The 18,542-nt window shown below is 35.2% G+C and overlaps 1 protein-coding gene across 2 annotated transcripts in view; it reads right to left on the minus strand.

The window, feature by feature from the left end:
• Positions 1 to 18,542, minus strand: part of LOC126974903 (protein outspread) — a 304,871-nt gene that overhangs the window by 69,676 nt on the left and 216,653 nt on the right. For both annotated transcript variants that reach the window (XM_050822624.1, XM_050822623.1), the window contains exon 3: positions 9,613 to 9,678. In XM_050822624.1, the coding sequence (XP_050678581.1) occupies positions 9,613 to 9,678 (66 nt within the window). The remainder of the gene's footprint in view (positions 1 to 9,612; positions 9,679 to 18,542) is intronic.

The raw sequence follows: 18,542 nt of genomic DNA on the forward strand, positions 1-18,542 counted from the left end.
AAAACTTGTTTAACTTCAAAGAAATGTGATAGTTCAAAAAGGCTCGGCAGTGTTAACTATAACCAACACCAAGCATTAGCAACCTACAAATAAAACTTAAGAATATGTGTAACAGGATTAAGCAGTGTTCATAGATCGAAATGCTATACTTTCACCACAAAACTTGTTTAAAAACACCATGTTTGCGTGTTTTCTGCTTACTCTTCGCCTTAAGGTAGGTTGTAGTTATAATATTTAGATAAGGAACTAGGAAGCAACAGGTGAATCTCCTCTCAGTATGTCTTGCTCAACTCGACCGCATTTCTCCCTCACTGACATCAGTGTTGCCCAACTAGCGCTCACTTGCACAAACACCTCATTACTGCTTAAACAAACAGTGTGACCAGATTTAAATTGATAAATCTGCTGCAACAAAGGGTGGAAAATATAAACAAATAAACGTACAAAGTTATATAAGTATTTTACCATTTACCACCCCTTCGGAAACGTTGAGCTATAATGAGAAGAAGTGACAAGAAAGTCATTGCCACTGTTTTAAACGGGAAATTTTATATTGTCTATATTGGTGTTACTCGACTTTATTTTAGGGAAGGAAACTACCCGGCCCCCGACGCCGCCGTATTTGTTATTGTGCGCTAAATTCGTATTAAATATGTACTTACAAAATTCTTTAATAACACTTCATCAATTATTAATTCTCAGATTTTAACCTCTGAACTTAACAAGCGAATGCAATCGCAAGATTGAAATTAGTTAGGTAATTACAATCCGTGATTAAAATCAATATGTCAGTTCTGCCGATAGTTATCAACATGTGTAAAGGGCGAGGACGACTTTTAAAATTGCACATCACTCCACGTAGTTACCTGTTATATTAACTATTCGTATAATTAAATAATTTTTCATATTACGTTACGCTGTCAGTATTAAATATTCGTTCAACTGCTATCGGCGATTAAGTATCATCTTAAATCAGCCTGTAGAAATAAACACATCGAAACGATAATTAAATATTACTAAAGGTTATTGTGTTGCCAAATATATTATCGTAACATCTTTTCAAATACAAACTACATTCCAAAAATGAAGTGACATAATAAATTAAATGTCCACTTATATTATTAACTAGCTGTTACCCGCGACTTCGTCTGCATTTACCAGTGTGCTGCCATTGTATGTATGTCATATGCATATATACAAAACAATCATATATCTGTTATGGTTAAGGCAGCGTTCGTAAGAAACGGTTTCGTTCGACCGTTTTTTCCCTGATTACTTTGCAAATCGGACTAACACGAAAAATCTCAGGCTATTCAATAATAAGTTTTATTGTACGATATTACATATATTGAAATGAAATTTGAACAGGAAAAGTTCAGTCTCGTGCCAGATTTTGGCGAGACAACACGTCCTGAGGATGCCTCGTGTAGAGGCGAAACACGTGTCGAATTGTTTTTAAAAACAAATATTGGCGGAATTAACACTAAAGAAAACTTAGATCATTTGTATAATTATGGATTTCCGTAAAGTAACGCCTAATTCAATAAATTGAACAAGAAAAGCCCGCTGAGTTTCTTGCGCCAGTTCCTCTCAGGTCTTTCGCATACTATTTCAAATGTGTGGTACTTTTTGACATCCAATAAGTGATTTTAAATCCATTTTGAATAAAAATAATTAAATTTCAGTTACTATAGATTACAATTTAGGAAAATTTCAATATAATAATACTAGCCGTTCCCACCCGGCGAACTTTAAAAGGAAATAAATTAATGAAAGAACGTTGGAATTCGAAAAATAAGCCGTGGATAGCCGAGGATAAATTTCGCATCGAATGGTGGTAGTTTCATGTTGATACGATCAGTGCTTTAGGCGTGAAAGAGCCTCAAACAAAGACCATTTTCATCATAAAATCATCAATAATTTTGCATAATTCCTTGTCGTTTGATGCAATAAATTCCCATAGATCCATCCATCTCCCAGCTCTTTTTAACGCAGAGTTGAATCCTCGCCATCAATATCAGAATCTATAATGGAATGGAGTTATACGGCATCTTCAGCACACAATCCAATTACCGATGGGGCTTCTTCGACGCAGTACACAATGCGTTCCACAGTTGCGCAATTTCTTATTGAATTTCTACGATTTCTGATGAGTCATTCAAGAAACTGATTGAGTCACAGACTTCTAGACTCCATTGTAGACGTGTAATATTATAACCAATATCTGGACGACTGATCCTTGCTCGGATTTTTAAGAATGTACCAAACTTGAACAAAATAAAAACTAATAGGACATCTGGATTCGAATCGAGGTCTTCTGCTTACCGGATCACACAATGTCCCATCTCAGGTATTATAGTCTTGTAAATAGTGGCGAAATTTATCTTTGTATTCTAATAAAACTACATTTTTTAAAATTGAAACCTAGCTAAATCGATTTCTCGCCCCCGAAACTACATGAATACTAAATTTCATTAAAATCGTTGGAGTCGTTTTCGAGATTCAGATTATATATATATACAAGAATTGCACGTTTAAAGATATAAGATTAAAAGAACGAATACAAATAATGCCTTCTAATTAACTAATCATTAACAAATATTTAGACGGCGCGTTACGTCACTACATTGCTATGCTTGGATTTATTCTTATTTTTAATTTCGTATATGAAAATCATTTAGCAACTTACTTTTGCAAGTACCAATTTTCAACATTATTTCGTGAAACTCTTTTACCAATTAATACTTACTTACCACATTTTTAAATTAAAATATTTTCATTCACAATAGGAATCAAAATTCAAATTTACTGTTCCCTGACGGAAGTATGTGATAACAACAATCGCGTAACTCTGCAATGGTAATGATGCTGCTGACGAATTAGCAAGGAGGGGTTCAGAGATGATAGCCATTGGACCGGAACCAATAGTCCCTCTCCCCTCTGGTTGGCCTGCATCAGTCATAAGGCAGCACACCAAGGAGCTACATTGTAAATACTGGACGGAGATGAGTGGATGCAGACAGACAAAAGAGGTTCTACCATGCATAGATCAGAGGCTTTCTCGCAAGCTGGTGAAACTCACGCTCTCATGTAATAACGGGTCACGGCCCCTTTAACAAGCATCTGTTTAATATAGGTGTCACTGACAGTCCCCTGTGCAGGGCTTGCATGGAGACAGAAGAGATGGCCATACACCTCATTCTGGAGTGCCGTAGTGTGGCCACATACCGGGCCAAACACCTGGAGTCACCGAGGACTCTCCCTGAAGTCATGGGTGACATCAGAGGTTTGAGTAACTTCCTTAAGGAGTTGGCAAGATTAGCAACCCAACCCTATGACGCAAAATAGGCGCATAGCAGACGTCGAGTTGCGGAAAGTAGCCCGTGAATACCTATACCTACAGGATTCAAAATCACTTATTGAACGTCAAAAACTCATTCCAAAAAAAAATGCCTCCGATCTAAGAAGAATGGGCGCAACAAACTCAACGAGTTGTTTTTTCATCAAAAAATCTGTGGAATCATTAAGAAAAATATTTATGTTATAGGAACCTTTACCACACAAACGATTTTAATAATTCATTTGAATATCGTAATACTTTTGTTTTGAACATTTTCTGGGATCTTGTTGTAAAAGCATATACATCGCCCCACAAAACACTTGCTAATTCGACTAAGCCGAGTAGTAGGCATAACAAGTTTATGTTTGTTACTCGTGTTAACATTAATTAAAATCATTTAGAAACTTACGTTTGCAAGTACCAGTTTTCAACATTATTTTGTGAAACTCTTTTACCAATTAATACGTAATTACTTCACTTTTAAATTTCATTAACTTAATAAAAATATTTTAAATAAATAGCCAAATTTAAAAATATATTTATTATAAGAGATATAAAAAGTTTTTTTGCTTTCAAAAACCCATCACTGATAATCTTATTGGTCGTTCAATTCCAGTCGTCTATTTATATGAAAGACTTCGTTACCGTTTGAACTAGTAATAACGAGACTCGATAAGCATCGAGAATAAATAAAGAGTTAACAGCCACTATAAAGTTCGACAGGCCTATGAATATGTATAGCAAATAATACGTCCCAGGGGTCCAATTCTAACTCACTCGATAGAATTGCGATCGCCAAGATTTAAAACTTCCGCAAAACGTGAGAATTGTGTTTTTCTTTTAAATATTTTTATATATACGTGAGATAAATAAAGTATTACCGTAATATTTTTTTACAAATACTTTATTTCATTTCTTCACACTCACTGTATATAACTTACAAAATTTACTGTGCTTCCAAAATGAAATCCATAATTATACAGATGATTTAAGTTTTCTTTAGTGTTAATTCCGCCAATATTTGTTTTTAAACAATTCGACACGTCAAAATCTGGCACGAGACTTCACTTCACTGGCACTTCAGTCTCATGCCAGATTTTGGCGAGACAACACGTCCTGAGGATGCCTCGTGTAGAGGCGAAACACGTGTCGAATTGCTTAAAAACAAATATTGGCGGAATTAACACTAAAGAAAACTTAAATCATTTGTGTATTATTCTAGTTATTTATGCAACTGTTGTGTAATTAGGGGTATTAAAGCACGAATGTGGGTTTGATAAGTATCACATGAGTGTTTTAATACCTACTTATCAAAAAGATTCATACAAGACTTTATCTACACCCATAATATGAATACTCTATAAAAGATTCTGAAACAGTTAGCTTACTGCTAACATTAAAAAGCCAGTCCTAGTAACCATAATATCATCCAAAGAAGTGCTATTATGAAAACGGATGATATAATGTTGTACTGAATTTCATAAAGTTATTAGGACATTGGGTGTTTTTATGCTATTAATAAGCTAATATGAATATCTATTTGCATACTCTGTTGCCAATTCAAGTGATAAATCCGGAAAAAACACAAAGCCTAAACTCGAATTCTAAAACTTGATTAAGTTCGGGATTGAAACCTTGTGGAAGGCTGTAATATATGTAATTAATACTAATATTGACTGAACTACAACTACTAGACAAAGTTTAAGTTTTATCAGTGGAAGGCTCCTTTGCACAGGATGCCGGCAAGAATTTTGGTACCACAACGGCGCCTATTTCTGCCGTGAAGCAGTAATGTGTAAATATTATTGTGTGTCTGAAGGGCACCATAGCTAGTGAAATTACTGGGCAAATGAGACTTAACATCTTATGTATAAAGGTGACGAGCGCAATTGTAGTGCCGCTCAGAATTTTCGAGTTTTTCAAGAATCCTGAGCGGCACTGCATTGTAATGGGCAGGGCATATCAAATACCATCAGCTGAATGTCCTGCTCGTCTCGTCCCTTATAAATATAAAAAAAGCACTGATAGGGTCAATCCATAATGCATCTATAGTTTTAGTTTATCATTTTATACGCGTTGCATGCGATCAAAAAGTTCGAATAAAAGGAATCGGTGGCCAATCATTGGTATATACAGACTCAAAACGGTCGATAGTAAGCCGTATCTAATTTAAATCATACTCCAGGTTCATTTAGTTACACGACGCGGCTAAACCGGCCCTATCAAAGTCTACATCGTGCCATTCTGCAATTAATATAACTTTCAATATATTAGAAGCTATAAAATGGTATCACGTGCATAATTGGATTCGTGCAATCATATAAAATAAATACGGAAAAGGCGTAGCTATGAACGACAATATTGAGCGTTTTTGCAGGAAAACGTTTCATGGTAGCAGTACTTAGTTTGAAATATAATTTTACGGTAATGTTTCAGCCTTAACGGGTATTGACTTAACTTATATATATAAAAATATATCTATATATATAAATCCAGTGTCCTGATGTTAATTTCCAGTGAACACCTAAACTAATGAACGGATTTTAATTTAGTCCAACTTGAGAGATAGGATAGTTTTTATTTCGATTTGGGACCCATAATTATTTTTATTACCAACATTTGTTTTGTATGGACATAATTGTTATGAGAGAATTAATTGACGCACGGTTTGATAGTTGTGAAACAATTTCATTATAACAACAGGGAGCAAGCATATTTTACGAAATAATTCTTGATTTTATGAAAAATTATTGGCAAGTTCATAAAAAAGACAGTATTTTATTTAATATGTACACAACAACGTCTGTCGGGTCAGCTAGTATCTTATATCTTTATATATGTATAATTCTTCTGTACGTGTGTTGACAGTGAATTCCTCCTAAACAGCTGAACCGATGTGAATGAAATTTTCTGTGTATGTTCAAGTGGGTTCGAGATGGTTTAGATTCACAATTGAACTACCTCGTAAATGGCTGGACCGATTTTGATGAATTTTTTAGAGTGTTCCAGTGAATTTGAGATTGGTTTAGATTCCCAATATACAGTCGACATATAATTCTCCTACGTATGTCAGTGATCCCCTCCTAACGTCTGGACCGATTTTTCAAATTTAACACGTGTGTAAAGGACAACGTATATCACATCTGCTAGTATACCTACCTACATATACCTGGTTATTCGCGGGTTCACTTGTGATGATATGATAGTAGCATTAGTGAAATACTGGGAGTTAATAAAACGCCCTACACCTCTGAAAGGACATCCAGTAAGTAACTTTGTTAATGATAATATGTTAAAAAATATTAGTTAGGTAATTTTAATTGAAAAATTTAACAACATTTATTTCAGTAACAAAAATGGTACAAACATTGTATTGGACCTTCTATTAAGTGGGGAACACCAGTGCCAGAAGGCCCCACTGTTTCATATCAATGAATGTTAACAATACCAAATAGCTTACTTTTTTTCACTTGTACTTGTATGTGTAGGTACACTTAAACATTAACACTGTATTAAAATTAAAAAGAAATCAAGAACCTTTATAATGACTTGACTCGTACAAAACGTAATGTTATTTTTTTAATAACCGGAAATTGATTTCATTATTGTACGTCAAATATATGTTACTCATGATATAGTTATATAAGAAAATATGAGGTTAGGTAGGTATATCATCGGAATACGAGTAGAATAATAAAATATACCTGATTACTTTTTACGATAAAATACATTTTCCTTTTTAGTTTGGTTTTCTTGTTTTTTTATTTTTTTCTAACTACTATTTTTTGAGATGTTTACACATAATAAAATTCATAAAAGTAACGATAAATAGCTTAAAGGATAAAGATCGAAAAAACCAGATTGTCAAGTCGTTACACTGTCTTTCCACTTTCATCTTTTCCTAGAAGTGTTATTGCAACCTGTAAGGGTTACGTCATACGTTATAAAAAAACGTGTCTGAATTTCTTCGGCTATATGAGTGTCAATGTATATTTATTAGTTATCATTCAAATGTGTTCAGAAATAAGCAGAACTGACTGTTGTAATAAATACGTTAATACATTCCTCTGGTGTTGTTGCAAGAGAATGTGGGCGGTGGTGATCACTTAACACCAGGTGAACCATACGCTCGTTTTTTTTTTATGGAATAGGTGGACAAACGAGCGTACGGGTCACCTGTTGTTAAGTGATCACCGCCACCCACAATCTCTTGCAACACCAGAGGAATCACAGGAGCGTTGCCGGCCTTTAAGGAAGGTGTACGCGCTTTTTTTGAAGGTACCATGTCGTATCGTCCCGGAAACACCGCACAAGGAAGTTCATTCCACAGCTTTGTAGTACGTGGAAAAAGCTCCTTGAAAACCGCACTGTGGAGGACCGCCACAGATCCAGATGGTGAGGATGATATCCTAACTTGTTGCGTGTCGTGCGAAGGTGGAATTCGGCGGCAGGAATCAGGTTAAACAGCTCTTCGGAACACTCTGTCCTCTGTTCTATAAGTAAAATACAACAACAAATATAGACTGTATTGGCTTGCTTGTAATGGCATCATGGTGAAAATAAAAAGGCAGTAAATATAATTTTTTCATAAGACTATTAACCAGTTGTAAATTTTACGTTAATAATTATTTTATTTTTAATAATTCATCATTCGGGTAATAATACAAAGTACTATTGGGATAATAAGCGCTCCGATCCCAGTGAGCGGCTGACCGGCGTGGCGGCGTGTTTTCTGCACGTGTGGCGCTACCCTATAGTTCCGAGTGCTCCAGGGAGTCCCGGGGTGAATGCCTGCACTCCGTTGTATCGCTAACAAGTCAATTACGCCCTACGAGGACTACGCACGGCGACTGGTTTCAATTTGCTGTCACCTAGGGTTGACACTAAGCAAGATTTTTTAAATTTGGGCCAAAAATACTTAACAATGGTTTCCTCCACTTCAACTAGCGCTGTACAAATTCAGGATTTAATTTTTTGTAATTGATCACCACCCGTCTTATTGTCTTTTAAGCGATGAAAGTTATTAGGTATTACTTAAAACATTCACATGATTTAAAGCGATGCTGTTACGTTAAAATCTTCATATACTGCAAACATACATAATTGGGAATTTGAATTGAAATTTAATTCGTTATGTACATAATATTGGAACATAATTAATAGAATTACGCGCAATTTTGCGGAAATCTAGTTTATAGCTAGCGGAACTGTTAAAGAATACAGGTAGATATGTCGGACATACTATTAAACCATTTTTTTTTATGGAATAGGAGGACAAACGAGCGTACGGGTCACCTGGTGTTAAGTGATCACCGCCGCCCACACTCTCCTGCAACACCAGAGGAATCACAAGAGCGTTGCCGGCCTTTAAGGAAGGTGTACGCGCTTTTCTTGAAGGTACCCATGTCAATTATAAATATGACAAGCCAAAACAATTCTGCCAAATTCAAATATGTTCTGCCATCTAATTTCGCAAACTTAGATTTCGGTAAAGCAGCGTTTTTTTATTCGAACGATTGATTACAATAATAATTTAGTTCCATTATTATTCTGCCTGGTAGCGCCAACCCTAGAAAAGTTATTGCCGGAATTAATTTCAGAGCCAGGTCTGAGATAGTTTACGGAAGTTAGAATTTTATTAATCCCATTATAGTATATTAATAACAAAGTGAGTAATAACAATGTTGCAAATAAATTTTGTTACAATAATAATTAACTCATGCTATGGATTGCTGTGTCTCGCGAGATCAGTCACGAAATGAGAGGAGAAGTAATTAAAAGTATTGAACAAGTCTAGATTCATCGACCAAATAACTTATTAAATTTTATAACCTTTCGTATCAATCGCTGTGTTCAAACTAATTTTGTTTAGAACATAAATAATAATAAGAAATAATTAATAATTAATTTGAATTAATATTTTTAGCAAGTCATGTTTGTGTCTGACTTCAAACTAATAAGTATGCTTTACCTATCGTACATTTAATAGAGATATTATTGTTATGGTGGCCAGTAGACTAACTACGTGAGGCGTTTATGGGTGAGGGAATTATGTGAGGGGTCGAGGGGTTAGAGACGAATCTCTAGTGGGGATAATATCTAAATAAATCGTAAAATATCATGAAATATTATTGCCCCGCAAGAAACCTTTAATTTTGCGCGAAAACAAAGAGTTTAATAAAAAATTGTTATGTTATCGTTGAATTGTTTATTTTTCCCCAATAAATCCAAAAAATATAATTCAAATAATACAAAGATGACAAAGCACTTACATGTTCATCCAAGGAGTAGGTCAGTTCCCCGTCGTCATACAAAACGAACCACCTCCGCTGCCATCTCTGTAACAACATAACATCGTTAAAATAATATTATTTCTTCATGTACTAAATAGTTCATTGATTTTGTACGAATGTATATAGTGACCATTTCAGCCCCAAAAGGACTTGAGAAATTTCGCTGCTGATCAGAATTTTGGGTTTGGGCTTTGAAGAATATAAATGAGCTCTGAATCATTGTTTTTTTTATGGAACGAAGGAAGAAAGATGGAAGACAAACGAGTGTACGGGTCACCTTATCTTAAGTGATCACCGCTGCTCACATTCTCTTTTAACACCAGAGGAATCACAGGAGTGTTGCCGGCCTTTTAGAAATGTAAACCTCATTTTTAAGGTACCCATGTCATATCGTCCTGAAAATACCGCACAAAGAAGCTCAATCTACAGCTTGGTCGTACGTGAAATAAAATTCCTTGAATACCGCACTGTGGAGGAACCCCAAACATCCAGATGGCAGTGTCGTGCGTAGGTGGAATTGGGTCGTAGGAATCAGGTCACAGAAAACTTCACGTATGTATGGTGTGTTTAACCATTATGAGACATGTACTCGTTCCTAGTGGGAGGCACCGTTGCACACGATGCTATTGAAATTACTGGGCAAATGAGACTTAACATCTTATACCTCAAGGTGACGAGCGCAATAGTAGTGTCGTTCAGAATTTATGGGTTTTTCAAGAATCCTGAGTGGCACTGCATTGTTGTGGTACCCATAATCTAGCCAGCATCACGTGCAAAGGAGCCTCCCACTGGTAGATCTGTAATGTATATCTCCAATTATAAGCAAACGCTGCAATTCATTTGTTGAATTAATTACTATTTATAATCTAACTTCACCATAACACTGACCTACACAACTTACTATTTTAATGCAAGTTTAATGCATCACATTTATATTTAGAAACCAACGATCATTATTAATGATTGAAAACTTAAGTTATGAATGTTGTCGGGCGATTGTGAAAACTGGTCGAACACAAATTGCCCGGGTATCCATCATTAATCTTAAGTAAATTTTTGATATTAATAAAACTACATGAGGGACTTGAAACTAATTATGTTTAATATTTTTTTTCGGACAAACTAGCATATATACGATTCACAAGATGATATGTAGTCATCGCGGCGATCACAAGAGCATTGCTGACCTTTCCGACGTTGAACATATGAATTCAAAATAGACGTGACGGTTGTTCGTGGCCAGGATCGAACCGGGGCCACCGTGGTGAGATTCAACAGTTGCACCACTGACACTTAAAACTCTTCATTTTTGGAAGAACCTTATTGGATTCAAATATTAAATTTCTTTTTAAACATACATAAGTAAGGTATAATACGTCACAATACAAAAGTCCACCGGTCGCCCTATATATCCATCGGTGCTTTAAGCCCTAAGAAATTAAACCAAAACTAAAATAAAGTTTGTACATAGGTTTTAACTTAAAATGCTTATAATTGCAAAATTAAAGTTTTGCCTCCACTTTTAACTCGCGCATATGATACCTGGGCACAACGAGATTTGCCTAACAATATACATACTGCAGCATAGACCAAATAATATGATATTTATTATAAGCATGCTGCATTAACTTTCACCTACATCCTGAAGTCACGTTACAAGTTATCATTGATTGATCGTGTTTACCACCAGATAACCCAGGGCCTGGCCCAGCGGTGGCGGCATGCCGGTACCGCGGCCGTGAGAAAACACTTCATTTGACACTATTAACGGAAATCACGGTACAAGTAATCAACGCTCCCATTACTGTTGACATAAGCAACCGGCATAAGGAATTACAGACCACCCAAGGCGATAACAATTAATATGATATTAAAAATTATTGAATTATATTAGGATTCTGTACGTCTTTTTTTATGAAAATAAGGGACGAGACGAGCAGGACGTTCAGCTGATGGTAACTGATACGCCCTGCCCATTACAATAAAGTGCTGCTCAGGATTTTTTAAAAACTTCAAAAATTCAGAGCGGCACTACAATTGCGCTCGTCACCTTGAGACATAAGATGTTAAGTCTCATTTGCCCAGTAATTTCACTAGCTACGGCGCCCTTCAGACCGTAATACAATACTATTTACACATTAATGTTTCACGGCAGAAATAGGTTGTGGTACCCATAATCGAGCCGGCATCCTGTGCAAAAGAGCCTCCCACTGGTAAATATCCCACTGGTATCTAGATGTATAAACTATCTAACTTTTATTCAGTCATAGAATACCCATACTTGCTAGTCTGACACTCTAACGATTTTGTAGTGGTCCAATACTGTATGTACATGACCATGTGTTTAGCGATTCACAAACACTTAACACAGTTAGCTGGATAATTATCGTCAAGCCAGTAATCATTGACATCCATCCACTAATACTTGCAATAGATCGCCTTGAATAAGACAAAGAACAGACAGTATGCTCGATAATTTGAACTATTTAGAGGAAGCATTACTGGCCATACAAATAATAATAAAATATAATAAATGAAAATAATGATGATATATCATCATTAGTTATGTTCGTTATATTGTTATGTGAGACTATCGGAAGGCTTCATCATTATTTTGGCAAGTTCATCGTAATCGAGTGAACAGAATGATTAATGCGCATTAAATAATTTAGGTGTAAATGTTGACTTTTAAGAGTGGCAATGAGTTTCTTGCAACTTCTTCTCATTAAATCTCGACATTTCCCAGTGGTGGTAAATAGTAAAATGTTTAACTTGTGATAACATTCATTTGACAATGAATAAAGGTATATATATCGTTTCTAATTTAAAATACTGAACAGGAACAAGCATTATTATCTCTAAATCCAGAAAGTCAGGCCCGAATCTAGATGCTGGTAGTACTGTGTGGAGAAAGTCGGTCGGCTGTTAATAGGGCTCAATGATACGGCGATCCCGGCTTGACTCAACTCAGCTAGATAAGATTAGTGTTATCTCGGCTAAGGGCCGATTTTGTTTACTGGTTTATTCAACCCAGTACCACCGCGAACGCGTAATTGGCCAATCTGTGGAATCAATGGAATTTTGAAATTAATAAATATTAGAACTGACCGTTTTTAATAAAATAAATGCTATACATTTATTTCCGACAGTCGAGCAAGTTATCCCGGGTTCTATTGACCTACGAGTATATGGTTCCGTTCTTCGACATCGTTTATAGTAGTAATATATAGATTATATCGGGTTCGAATCCCGGTAGGTGCAGGCATTTATATGATGACTATGGATGTTTGTTTCCGAGTCATGGATGTTTAAATGTATGTTTATATAAATTTATGTATGTTTAAGTAAGTATATTGCATTAAATATATCATTGTCTTGTAACCCATAACACAGGCTATAAATGCTTGACTTGGGGCAAGATAATTTGTGAAAACAGTGTTAGATAATATATTATTATTCTATATATATTATATCACAAATTAGAATATCATTCCCGCCATCTGGATGTGGGGCGTTCCTCCACAGTGCGGTCTTCAAGTAACTTTCTTTGACGTACAACCTGAACCAAGCGGTGGAATGAGCTTCCTGATTCCTCTGGCGATAGCAATAGCGAGACTGTGATAGCGAGAGAATATGGGCGGAGGTGACAAATTATTATCAGGTGTTCCGTACGTGGTATTGCCCTGCTCTTCCATAAAAAACATATATCGACTAAAATCAGAAGTCCCATTTTGCTTCCGAGACAATTTACACAAGTAGATGTAGTTAAAGTATTTGTAAAATGATTACAACGACAAACCGCATTATGTGGTGACACTTTATATTAATGGTGAACTGTATAAGTTAAAACGACCGACCACAATTGTAACGATCCAAAATACTACATATCAACGACTGCTCGCAAAGAGAAGAATAAACGTGCACATCTATATTTCTATAAAAATGAATTGCTGTTCGTTAGTCTCGCTAAAACTCGAGAACGGCTGAATTGAATTATTTGTGGAAGTCCAGAGAAGGTTTAAAAGGTGAATAAATAGGAAAATGCTGCTAAATTAAATAAAAACAACAAATTTGTTTTTCCTTTGATGTGTCCATACATAATTTCTATGAGAGAATTTATTGACGCACGGTTTGACAGTTCTGGTGTGAAACAATTTCATTACGACAGCAGGGTGCATATTTTACGAAGTAATTTTTGATATTATGATATATTATTGACCAATTCATATAAAAACATTATTTTATTTATTATATACAGAACAAAGTTTGTCGGGTCAGCTAGTCTTAGATAAAACAGTCTCTAAACAAAATAGAATATGAAAATTACACCGAATGAAAATCTGGTATTGCGAAGTGACGTCACTACATTGTGTGCCAGCAACGCTCATATGCATTCTCTGGTGTTGTGATCAATTTTTTACCAATTTACCTTTGCACAGGATGCCGGCTAAATTATGCGTACCATAACGGCGCCTATTTCTGCCGTGAAGCAGTAATGTGTAAACATTACTGTGTTTCGGTCTAGCCGTAGCTCAAGGTGACGAGCGCAATTGTAGAGCCACTCAGAATTTTAGGGGATTTTCAAGAATCCTGAGCGGGCATTGTATTATAATGGGCAGGGCGTATCAATTACCATCAACTGAACCTCCTACTCGTCAAGTCTCTTATTTTCATAAAAAAAATTAACATCAGTCGACCCTTGCGCTTCTTTATCCTCCTCTTCCATAAAAATTGAGTGTTAAGTGGTAACATTAGATGACGCCTTTTCATCAATTAATTTTTAATTAGCAAGAGAAAAATGAAAAGCGTACACATTAAATATATGAAGGCACTATTTAAGGTTTAAATGCTGTAATAAATAATCCGTTCAAATCTTGCTAGATGCGAAATTCCATTCGACAAAATAGCGCAGTATTTTAGGAACGCGCGTGTCGGCGACCGTTTATCGATATCGCGAGTCGGATCGGATCCGTGTCGGGTCCGTCCGCGATGCCCCGATCAAATACCGCATCAGTACCCTCGTGTACCGCACATTCCATCGATAACATTCGGTATCCGGTGGCTTTTGTCGTGCCATTCATGGCGATCATTATATAAATTTGTTTGATGATTTAAATCTTAATGATCTGCGAATATGATTGTGGCCCGCATCATTCAGAAGTTTATATTCAAAATTGGTTACAATTATTGGGCTGTTAGCTTTTATTTTTTTTTATGGAAATGGAGGACAAACGAGCGTCAATTGAACGGTCACCTGGTGTTAAGTGATCTCCGCCGCCCACATTCTCTTGCAACACCAGTAGAATCACAGGAGCGTTGCCGATCCTTAAGGAAGGTGTGTGTGTGCAAAAAGCGCTTTTTTGTGCAAATGTCGTATCGTCCCGGAAATACAGCACAAGGAAGCTGATTCCATATTTTTTTCGAAAAATGAACAAGAGTTAATTTAGTTCATTCCCGATTTTCTTAAAACTTACAATACCATTCATTAATGATAATATATGTTTATTCTACGTTGCGGTGATATGGTTATGACATATTGTGTCATTATAATATTATCTTACAATAGGCGAAAGTCGGACTCGTTCAAATATAATTACGATATAGGAGCAACCTATAGCACCATGTAAGGTCAGCATATTGATTTATGTAATCAATTAGAGTCATTTGTATGAAAATTTTTGATTGAATAAAACGATAATATTAATAGTATTTCAGTATTCTAAAAATAATAGGATATATTACCAAAAATGTCACTTTTAAGTAAAAATAATCTCAATCTCTTTTTATATACATATATACATGAACACACATATTTACTAACCAAAGCGTTCATTATATTTTTTGCCGTGTTTTGAACGTACTTATTAAATAATTATATTGTTCTAAGTATTATTTTATCTCGAACAAAGAAACAAAACAAAAACAATACAATAATACACAAAAAATTATCACGGATATCTTTGTAATTATGTGTTACTCAAAAGAACACTATATTAAATGTATATTTCCTGTACTTATGTACGGACACGATAAGATGTATTGTACTGCAATTCACACGACTGTTAACTTTTAATAACTGAAGAGATAAATCAAACTTTAACATGCAAAATGGAAAGTAATACTATAGAAAACGATAGTGCAGTAAAATAATAACAGGCTTTAAATGTAGCTTACAGTTTAAAAGTGAAATTGTGTCCATTCCGATATTCACAAACGGTCATTTTGAAGTTTTAGATAGAATCAAGAGTCGTTAGATTTTTATCGCCATTGCAGAAGAGATTAATCTTACGAATAATATCTCAAAAATGTATAATTAATTATAGTGAATGTGCTAGTGTCTACAGCCATGACGGGGAAACTTTTCCTTTTTGCCTTGTTTTAGTCATTCGATAATTTGTAATTTACGTCTATACTACGATATAGCACTTATGGAAGGAACCTAAATCTAAACAAATAGATAAACATAGAAAAAATATTATTATTTAGATTCATGGTTTTTAAATAAATACCTAGAATTGTTATAATAATAAAATATAAGCTGATACGTTTGTTTTTTACTAACAAATAAAGATCGAAGATCATAGTAGGATTTAAAACCAATATAATGGTATAAATTTTGTAAAATGTATAAAAAGTTTATATTAACGTGATATTTTATAAAAAGTGATACTTAATAGAAATAGAATAATATTATTATTTAGTTATATTTAAAAATAGAGATACTATGCTGTCCGTACAAAGCACACAGGGTGCCCATTCCGGGGCGTTGTTCTCGTAACAATTTGGCGTAGTGTTTGTCTAAAACAATGAAACACGTGCTCGTTTCGTAACATTTGATTCCGATCTGATGTAATAACATAAATCGATCTTGAATCGGGAACGTTAATATCGATTATTGTCGAATACTTCGATAGATATTCAATTTAATGATCGTATGTTATTTGGTAATATTTGTTGTCGGCGCTTTTGATTGGGAAACATTGGAACGCCCTTAAATCATAGATCCAGATTTGTGAGCTACTAATTGTATCTTACAAAGCTACAGTCGAGCTTGTGCGCTTAAGGAGCAATTTCCGAAAAAATATATTTGATTAGATCAATTAAAATTACTAGACTGTGCATCTAGAAGGAATCGAATTGCATGTGGTTAGTTTGTGTGTTTCTTTTGGAAATGACCATTTAGTATGAGTAGTAAAAGTAATTAAAAAGAATAATTTTATGCAATTTCCAGATCCTTTTTTAAGTATATAATACGTTTCTATAATATCTTAAATACTTGGTTTGTTTAACAAACAATGTATGTTCTCTAAAGCAGTCAATTTACATCGCAAATATCAAAGTAACCAGCAAAAAGCCGCCAAAAGTTTATTAAACTTGAGGTGAAATAGAGGTGACTTGTGTCGCTCACATCAACTAAGTTAGTAACCGAAACAACCAAAATGAATTTATCACTAACATAATTATAAGCCGCAATAATTAGCTACAAGTCAGCTAAGCTGGCAAGTGGGGGCGTGAGGTCTATTTGAATGTTGGTGACAGCATCATTGACATACCGATTTGATATAAAATATTTTATGTTTATTATTCTGGGATAACATGTGTGCAGAAAATGTCTTTTTTATGAAGGTCGTCGAATCGTCGCGAGAATCAAACAGGTGATGTCAATTTCGAACTTATGTATTCCACACTAAGATCGATTATACTATAGTTAGTTACGTTAACAACACTGCTCGAGATCATTTGAGAATAATCCTTAGGTGGAGGTGTTGTAAGAAGCGCCATGTAACACTCAAGAGAAAGCGTTATTTCCACAACTCGGCTGTATTTAGGCCTCGGCTTAGTCTGTTGCTCACAAATGTAAAGTTAATGTATAACAATGTACATTTAATTTTTAAATCTAACATTAAATAGCGCAGGCGATTTTGCAAGGAATGCGAAAAATCAAAAACAACTAAAAACAAACGCTGTTAGCATATTTCTGAACAGATATTTTTGCACTCATAATATGATATCATTGAATAAAAGATACTTAAATACAGACGTAAGCAACCTAATCATAATTCAGATGAAGCAATTCGGCGAACCCAACTAACGACCAGCTGTCACGCCGCATACAAATTGCAACGAGATCCCAAGTGCCAAGAACCCAATTATTTCGGTAGCGAACAAAAAATACAAACATGCCCGATTACTAACTCATATCGCAATTTTGACGCTCATTTCAATGTCAGCTTCAAGATTCCTATATTCCCATGTCATGTATCTCTTCTGACGTTACCCCTCCTTTACTAATAACAAAATTATGGGAGATCGTCCATCATGGAACTCCGTTTAACCTAACATAAGATAAGGTTAAAAGGCCAAGACTCCACAAATAAACATATGTAGGAATATATCTTTCACGATCTTTTTCGTCCAATTTTGTTAGTCATGCATAGCATTATAATTTATTTATTAATAATAGATAATATGTAGTGAAAATATAATTAACTCTAAGAGCGCTTTCGCACTACATCCGATCAGATTTCGATCCGTATCCGTGAAAACACGGTCCGGAGTAGTTCTAGAACTATTTCTTTTGGAAAGAAATCGGATGACGGAAGCCGGATCTAGTGCATAAACTACCATAGAAATAGTTCTACGACTACTCCGGACCGTGTTTTCACGAATACGGATCGGACTCTGATCGGACGTAGTGCGAAAGCGAAGAAATAATATTCTGAACTGCAGACGCATGAAAATCGGGGTTGAAGATGATGAAGTTAACAGTATCACCAACAATATGCATAAAAGTATTACAAACTATTTAGGAATTGGTACCAGAAAGAGTAAGTGATGGTAATAAGAAATATATCTATTTAGTGGGTTAGGCGACGAAACTTGAGGCACAAATTGTTGGTATGATGCTA

This window comes from Leptidea sinapis, chromosome 34 (assembly GCF_905404315.1).
Source record: "Leptidea sinapis chromosome 34, ilLepSina1.1, whole genome shotgun sequence".
In the NCBI taxonomy this organism is placed as follows: Eukaryota; Metazoa; Arthropoda; class Insecta; order Lepidoptera; family Pieridae; genus Leptidea; species Leptidea sinapis.